Here is an 8,782-nt window from a genome sequence, read left to right as displayed (position 1 = left end):
TCTAATTCTGTATGTTCCCTGTCCCAGCTCAGCAATATAATGTATTAACACTTGTTGACTACAAATTAACTACAATTTTACAAATGCATTGCATTATACAATGTACATATCCACATTATATCCCTACTGTACCTTTGAATGACTCAATATGTTGAGTTAGGTGATCACATTCTTCAAATACTTTGTCTTCTATGCTGCTCTTGCCCATTCCAAAATGACGTAAAGTTGTAATAGTAAATCTTCTCATCACCTTCCAGTTGTCACCGTTAGAAAAAACAAGTCCTAAAACAGTGTGTTAAAAATGTTAAATGTAGCCAAACAAGAAACAGTTAAAAAAAAATAATATATGTAAACAACTTTATCTCGCGCATTCAACATTTTTTTACATACTGAAAACTTTGGGAAAAAAATCATTAAAAGTTTGCAAGTTATTAATATAGTATGCACGAGAAAGAAAACACGGTGCACTCAATACTAGTAATGGTGGTGTGAATAGATGACAGAATTAAAACTTAGATGACAGAATTAAAACTTAGCTTTTAGTAGCTGTGTGTTAAATAAAGGGGGATAACAGAGATTCGTTACAAATTAGCTATTATCCAGATATGGAAAATAGGGATTTTGCACATTACTATATGTGTTGGGAGGGGGGAGGGAAGGGTATTCAATGTATTGTTGTTTGTATCGTAATGTGTATTGGGGGTAGAGGGATTGGAAGAAGGGGACAGTTGCCCCAGGGTGGTGGTTAGGCTTCTCGGGTTGGGCAGTTGGAGGGGTTAACCGTTTCATTAACATAGCGGCTACTACCTCGGGAAGCCGGGGGTCCCGGACCTGAAATCAATGCAGTTCTGCTCCAGAGACCCCCTACTACAATATTGTATTATTAAAATAAAATTAAAGCCCCAACGATCGCCTGTTAGACTCTGACTGCGCATCTCTTACAAACAGGTGTAAACCTGTAGAATTCACACAGCAGGGACCCGGCAAAAACACGCACGGCAAGCGGTTGACAACCGGCAGTTGACCCCTTAGTATAATAAAAATAATATTACTGAGGTCAGTGCATGAAAAGTCTATAATTTGTCTTATAAGTCCAACTGATATGATTGTCACAAGATTGGCAGAGTATTGGGATGGCTGGGTCGATGAATGTCTATTTGATCAGCAGGAAGAGACTATCCTGTGTAGCAGGATGCAGTCGTAGGGGTCTCAGTCAGGATCTGTGCAGATTAGTGTCCAGAGGGTATACCTACACTCAATCAATATTGTTTCTGAAAGTCTCTATAGTGTGAGGAGAGCGTACAGTGTAGACTTTGGAGCATAGAAATGTGCAGTACATATGCAGAGGGGAGCCTGTAGCGTAAAGTATGCTTTAGTTGAGTGCACTATCCGAGAGCGAGTCTGTGGCGTAAATCACAGCCTACAGTATGTCATGCTCAAAAAGCACAGCTGTAAGGTTCACCTTTTTTACAGAAGGGCTCCTACAAATTAAGAGCCACAACATTACACACAAACGACAAAGGGTACTTTTCAGACGAGGGGGTAAGTGAAAAGGGGCAGTGTCGTCCCCCACAAAGCGGACCACGCTGATCTATAATCTGTCTGACGTGTTATTGACCAATACTGAGACCCATTTTCTAGACAGGGGACTATTTTATGTACTGACAGCAACACCGGACTTATTCTAGTGACGTGGATATGTTTAAATGCAATAGACATATGAAATTCAATTACATTTTTCATGATAAACTTATGACTAATGACATCCCAAAATGTAAGGTTAAAAGTACCTTTGATCCTCCCGTCACTAACCTGTCTGTATAAAACTTTATTCGGTTAGTACAACAGGATAGTACAGCTTGTAATAAGATACCACCAACAAACAGCGAGTTCTAACATTTCACTTTTGGAGTGTAAAGTGTTGCAACTACTTAAAAACAATGTTGATATTATAGTGTGTCCAGCTGTCAAGGGAGGGGCATTGGTAATCATGAATTACAGTGATTAAAGATCAGAAATAATGTATCAACTGAGTAATATCACTTCATACCCCAAATTGGGTTGTAATCCCACGTCAGAGGTCCCTTTTTCACTTTGTGGTAACCTGTATGGGTATTTATAGCACACATTCCTGTTACTCGTGTGCAGCCCTGTTTCCCCCACCCTCTGGGAAATGTGCTGCTACTTCTATGTTCTGTAGCTGCTGTATCATACCTGGTTGGTAAACAGGAGACAGGAGATCTCAGCGATGTTGTGTGGAGGACATCAGGACAGGCTCACGGTGTCTCTTTAGTGGCCTGCGCCTCCAGTTCAAGAGGATCCTGAGGCTTCAGGATGCAACTCATGGACACTTCTTCTGTTATCATTAGCCATGCTTCAAGGACTACACCAGTTGTTGTATGACTGAGGCTTATTTAACAGCGAGGTACATGCCCTGGATCACATATCATCTGTACCCTATCCCTTAAGGACTAGGCCTCAGTACACTCCTCTAGCAGGAGAACTATCTTCAGTGTCTGCACACTCTGAACTCTCTTCCAGAACTCAATACCCACTAACCCTTAGGCTGCGGTCCCAGTGTGTTGCATGCGCTGTGCACACAAGCACCGCCCCTCAATCTTTCTGGGCCAAGTACTTGCGTCGGCGCACATTTAGCAGCCACGCTGTACTGCAAGTTTTCTCACATATTATATAATATTCTGTGACTAACTAATTTGTGTATTAATCTGCAGATGTGAGTAAGGTTTTCTCAGATATTAAACCAATTATTGCTGTGTAAACAACTATACCGTTTCGCTGTAGGGCGGTATACAGTCCACTTATCAGTTTAGTGGCCTATTCAGGTAAGTTAGATAAAATCACTGCCATATAGAATGTTTTGGCATGACCTACCGGCCGGTCTGACATTTGTTTTATCATGATATTCAGAAAGAGTTATCGTAAGCCAGATACCATTCGCTAGGAAAATGCCAATACTGCTCGAGTTAGCAGTGTCTTTACCTCTGTCCTTTTCTAAGTTCCGCCTCTGTGATCTTCCTGCAGTCTGGAAGAGCTGCACAGACACAGCTGCATCTCCCTGTACAGCTCATACAGGCGATTGCACTGTTTTTATTTTAACAAAACAATATTGAAACAGGGGGTCTCCAGAGCTAAACCACATTAATTTTACTGCAAAGTTTAAATTTCCTGGTTACGTGACACAGGAGATTTAAACAATGCAGGGAGATACCGGCACCCCATGCCAGGGCCTGTAACTCAGGAGAAGGGGGTGTTGAGGCAAACATTTTGGGGCTTAGCTCTGGAGACACCTTGCTTCAAAACAATGTTATTAAAATAAAATAAAAACAGCTTCATTACCTTTTCGGCTAGCCGCTAAAGTAATGAAGGATGTAAACCCTTAATTACTAGAGCGGTTACTAACCGCTAAGGTAATTAAGGGGTTAGTGGCCAGTAGTTAGATTTTTCATTTTAATGTTGCTGCCCACGGAGGAATAGGAGGATGAAGATGAAGATGAGGATGAGGGCTTCATCCTGGCAGAGGTTTATTTACTAAATGCTGGCTGGTTAATGTTTTATTTTTAATGGGCAAATGCGCTATTTTCCAGATCTGGATAATTGTGTTTTTTTACCCATCGCTGTACTGTATGTGAAGGGGTTGTTGGGGTTAGAGGTGGTAGGTAGTAGCGTGTCCATTTATTACTCACCCATCGACCCCTAACAAACCAGGCACCCCTTCATTACCTTAGCGGTTAGATGCTAAGGTAATGGAGCTGACTGTAAATATATTTTTATTGCATAGGATCGAAGCAGGGGGTCTCCAGAGCTGATATTAATGCGTGTCAGATACAGAGACACCCAGCTTCAATGTGATCTAGTAAGAATACATTTCTTCCATCAGAGTCTCATCGTGGATCCCAGATCAGAGCCTTCTAGTTGCAGGAATGTGAATCTTGGAACTGCTTGAATAGCTCAATCTGGCAAAAAATGCAAGTTTTAGTATTTTTTGAGCAACCACTCGATTTGTCTGAGCGGGAGTGCTACCAATCATGAAGAAGCCGTTTTCGAGCGAGTTTGCCATGCTATCTGATCTTTTTTAATATCTACACATGCGAACTTACTCAAAGTGCTCAAAACCATCGATAAGTCACTTATCAAAGCTACTAGAATAGGCCCCATATGTGTTGATCCTACAGGAAGGCCACATTAATAGTGGATGTGTTGCTCATTGGCCTAGCTGCTGTAGGGAAGTCTCCTATTAATGCAGTGTTTTCCAAACCTCTCCCCATAATCGACAGTCACACCAGGTTTCTGAGGCAACAACCTAACATTCTATAAATGTGCAAAAAATAAGAGCATTCACTTGGATGCAAGGGCATTGGTTATTTCAAAAAACAGGTGTGGCCATGGGTCGCAAGGAGAGGTTTGGAAAACACTATATTATGGTTACAGATCCATCCAGTGGCCACTGATCTACTTTTTAGCCAGCAAGACTGGGAATACAATATACAGTATACAACAAAGGGTATAATACTGACAAGGGCCCAACAGTATGGGCTTTAAAGAAAATAAGGCAGGAACAGATCCCCACAAGGAGTCAGTGGAAAAAAAACATAACTACTCATCCACAAAACAATACAAAATAAATAAAAGACCAGTTATCCAATGATTGCCCTGAGATCAGCAGTATATCAGCTTATTGAATATGGTACGTATTCCCTAAGTTGCAGAGCAGGACAAAGAAAATTGTCTCCCTGGACCCAGTATATATTTGGCCAGATCGACCATCTTCATGGACTTTGGATAGTGCAGATCCTCACACAAGAAAGAGGTGAGTGGGGATGTGGAGTGAGTAATATGGGTTTTATAGCTCACACAGAACAGAACCATTCTCTCCTCTTCTGTCGCCATAGTTTCATAAGATTTTTACTATGTTTGAAGGGTAAAACAATACCAATTAAATGTTGGTATTTAACATTTTGAGCAAAACTGTGTCCTGAACAGTCTTTCCAATAAACGCAGTGCCTAGTGTCTGTTATTTCAGTAGTAAATGGTTAGAGACAAAGTTTGCAGTGAATGTGCTGGGCATGCGGATTATGCCCCTTATAGTCCCATGTTGTGACTCCAAGTTCTAATGTTACCAAAGCAAAATACTGTATAAGGATATTAATTTGTTGTCATGAATCTGTATGTTGCTTTCTGATAGACACATTGGGAGATAATATACACTGTATCAAAGTAAAGACAGTGTGACTCTACATTTTTTAATGCACTGCTACATTTGCAGGTTGTATCAAATGTAAGAAAGGGTATTCTACATGTTAAACAAATTGTTAGCCAGAAAAGTACAGTATGTCACTCCATTTTTATTTAGTCAAATACAATGTAAAACTTCTCTGTAGCACATTGGGGTCTATGTATCAAGGCCAAATTAAAACAATTCCTGGGCAACAAATGCACAAGATGTATCAACGGAAAGCAATCTTATTTATGTGATACATATGGTTGGATAAATTTGTCCCACATACAGTACTTTAGCATTCATAAACCCGATTGTCGTGCAGAAACAAGTTATAAATGATACAATTTGCTTCAGTTTTGCTCCAAATGTGCCATAATACTGTACATCATTCTCACAGACTCTACGCCTTAAAACCTTTAGATGTAATGTATTAAGGCAAAGAAACAAACTTACCCTTTCCTTTATCCATGTTCTGAAAAATTGGAATTCTTGCCCTTCCTCCAAATTCTTCAGAATAATTCACAAGAGCATCTTTTACAGTCTCATATCCAGCCAAGACTACCATTTTCTTCATACCCATTTGAATGCTGAACACAGAGCCATATATTTTTGATAGCTTAAATAGAAAATATTACAGATAATAATAAATATAAAAATATTCAAGAAGAAAATACGACTATTTTTAAACAATTTACCAAATATTTTGGTCTGTGTTAATTTGTAGCTGTAGCAGATGTATAAAATCTCTTAATCTTGCTTCTTTCGTTTATAGAAATCTATAGAATCATTTCAAAACAACCAATTAGGGACTAGATTGTAATTAGTAACAGTACCTTTATTACACAAGGATACCAGGTTATGGTTAGCTAATGATAGTATAGTAGCGCAAACTGAATGCGTGGGTACAAAAGGCAGGTTTGTCACTTGTAATAAAAATCCCCAATTTAGAGTTTACCAAAAATATGTGCATTTTGTGGGGGCAGTAAAAAAACAGCTCATTAGAGAGAGCACAGCCTGTCTATTCCTAATTTATGTACATGTTAAAAAGCAACTGTCTTGTTTTCACATCGAAATTAGTGTTGGATTAACGGCTGTTTTCAATGTAAGACCCCATTTTAATTCTGCTCTAATAGGGACTGGGCTTTAATCAGACTATACTAAAAGAGCCCGGCATTTGGAACATCAATTTACGCATAGCCAATGATGCTATTTTAAGACATACTTATTACATTTTAAGATCAGCTGCTATAGACGTTGTAGAACAGTGTTTTTTTTAGGCATGGGTACCCCTTAAGGATTTTTTAAATCTTGGGGTGTCCTTGTTAGAACGCACACAACCCTTCTTGCTCACACACCACACTCAACATCCTCAAATGCACAAACCCATCACACACACCCTTCTTTCACACCCACCCTTATTCTCAACACACAACACATTTATCTCCTCTTATCAAACTTCATACTCACTAATATTCTCAACACAAAACACATTTACCCCCTCCCTCTTGACACAGTGCACACACCCTTTTTCTGCCTCCTCAGAGAGCAGACTCATCACCATTTTCTAGCACACGCCACAGAATGTGATCCACCTTTCTTCAGGATGCTGTGTGCAGATTTGCTACAGTATGTACAGTGTGCTGTGTGTCAGTGTGTGTATATATGCTGTGTATCAGTGCGTGCAAGTATGCGGTGTGTCTATCTGTCACTGTCCTGTTCTGTGTGTCTGTGAGTATTTATGATGTGTGTTGGTGTGCTATGCAGTATGCTTTGTATCAGTGTAATGTGTTCTGTGCAGTGCCTGTGTGTCAGTGTCTGTCTGTGTTTTGTGTCACCGTGCACCAGTATCTGTCAGTGTGCTGTGTGTTTGTGTATGGTGGGGCACATTTGGAGGAACTTGTCCTGTCACAAAAAACCCTGGTTCCGCCTCTGTGCATCACCTTAGCGGGAGAAATAATGTCTACTACAACCTGTAGCTCAAATAAAAAATGCGTGCATGATAGTAAATATTACCCATTGTCTTACTCAATCACAATTACCTTGTTATTGAGAAATCTGTGGTAAATATAGATGCAGCAGCCGGTTTTAGACTGCTTGCCTTGGAAAATCTGTGACATCTTGCAGTAACTCGTGAGATGATCCACAGCAGGCTGAAATGGCACATCTGATTAACACAGCTGGGGTCCCTGCATTTGACTTGGATTTGCAGCCCGGTAGGATTCTCATAGTGTGAGTCCCATTAAAATGCAGGAACCCCCACTGAGTTAATCCGATGGGCCATTAGTCTGGCTGCAGAAATCTCGCAGCGTAATTTGGGTTTAAGTGCAGAATTCTCAAGGCAAGCCGCCTCCAACCGACAGTTGCAGCTGTATGTGAAAAAAGTTTGCTAGAGATGTAGTAGGCGTTATTGAAACTGCTCGTGAGTTATTCCTGCACATTTTTCGCATGTGGCTAATATAAAAAAAATATGAAGCACAACTTACTTAGAAAAATATCAGTGAATAAATGTGATTTAATAGGTGCAAAAACTATTCACTTGTAAATGAAATAAAACCACCCTTATTTCATGAGGAGCTGCTCCAAAAAGACCTTCAACAAGGTCACAGTCACAAAGTCCTAACTAAAAATAACAGCAGACTTTAGATATTTATTTTTGCTTATTACTCCTTTCCCACAGTTGCTAAATAGAATGGCAGAAACATGAATTTACCTTCATTAAAGTCTGATGGGGTTTCTTCAAATCTATAATATGTAAATTTCCAATCAGGGGTAGGCATCTGGGACCAGGAGGGAAATTCTTGTCTTTGCTTTCAGTCCAGCTGCTCAAAACCTTTAGGATATATAAAACAGTGAGTGCAAGTACAATATATGTTACTACAGAATATGTCACATCCATTTCTATAATCAGCAGGCTTTCAGAAGACAAACAGGTTGGCTGTACATGTCAGTTTAAAACTCAAACACTTGGAGTTTCCTGGTTTATAAACCCTTCTCCCCTCCTCTGTTTCACACATAGTGCCACCCACATACAGTAACATATTCAGTCAAATCAAAATAGCTATTGAATGAACTTGAAAAGTGGTATACCTTGAACAATTAGCATTTTTTGAAGTGTTAATTTTCAAGTAACTAATTTGTATTTCACCTCCCTTGCTTCTGGTATTGATGGGTCCAATCTAATTTGTTTTCGAGCTACTTCCATAAATGGTGATTCTACCAAAGTAACATTATAGTAAGTGTGAGCATCCTTGACTAGAATACTGTATGTAGCTCGTGTTTGGTTATGTTTACATTCCCATCTACCCAAATCCTCTGGTTTTATTACATTGAAAAACCAAACTGATGCCCCCTTTGTATTCTCAGAAAATTGGTAGTGCCTTATTCTTATTCTAGGAAACCATTATACCATTGTGATACCAAGTAAATCCTTTCTGATATTCACAGTAGCATTCAATATTTATGTTATCTCCCACATTCCATGTTTACAGATAACTTCCCAAACTACAGTATCAGAAGACCGACAAACATTTAATTAGTTTTCAC

General features: G+C 39.6%; 1 protein-coding gene across 1 annotated transcript; it reads right to left on the bottom strand.

Annotated features, from left to right (window-relative positions):
* Positions 1-115: 115 nt before the first annotated feature.
* LOC142483325 (cytochrome P450 2K1-like) lies at positions 116-8,175 on the bottom strand. The gene is made up of 3 exons (XM_075583426.1): positions 7,950-8,175; positions 5,693-5,855; positions 116-282 (listed from the first exon to the last, which is right to left on the bottom strand). Exons 1-3 carry the CDS (start codon positions 8,133-8,135, stop codon positions 116-118), a joined length of 516 nt encoding a protein of 171 aa, XP_075439541.1. The 5' UTR covers positions 8,136-8,175.
* Positions 8,176-8,782: the final 607 nt, after the last annotated feature.

The sequence above is a fragment of the Ascaphus truei genome, unplaced genomic scaffold, assembly GCF_040206685.1.
Source record: "Ascaphus truei isolate aAscTru1 unplaced genomic scaffold, aAscTru1.hap1 HAP1_SCAFFOLD_3206, whole genome shotgun sequence".
In the NCBI taxonomy this organism is placed as follows: domain Eukaryota; kingdom Metazoa; phylum Chordata; class Amphibia; order Anura; family Ascaphidae; genus Ascaphus; species Ascaphus truei.
The sequence above is the reverse complement of the archived record's forward strand: the minus strand, read 5'-3'. Positions and strand labels throughout refer to the sequence as shown.

Bases quoted from the DNA above. Each gene is read 5' to 3' on its own strand.
- LOC142483325 (XM_075583426.1), bottom strand. From the start codon at position 8,135: ATGGATGTGACATATTCTGTAGTAACATATATTGTACTTGCACTCACT. The intron at 5,856-7,949 runs GTAAATTCATGT...TTTCTATTTAAG, and splicing joins CCCATCAGACTTTAATGAAG to CTATCAAAAATATATGGCTC. The intron at 283-5,692 runs GTAAGTTTGTTT...ACACTGTTTTAG, and splicing joins GAACATGGATAAAGGAAAGG to GACTTGTTTTTTCTAACGGT.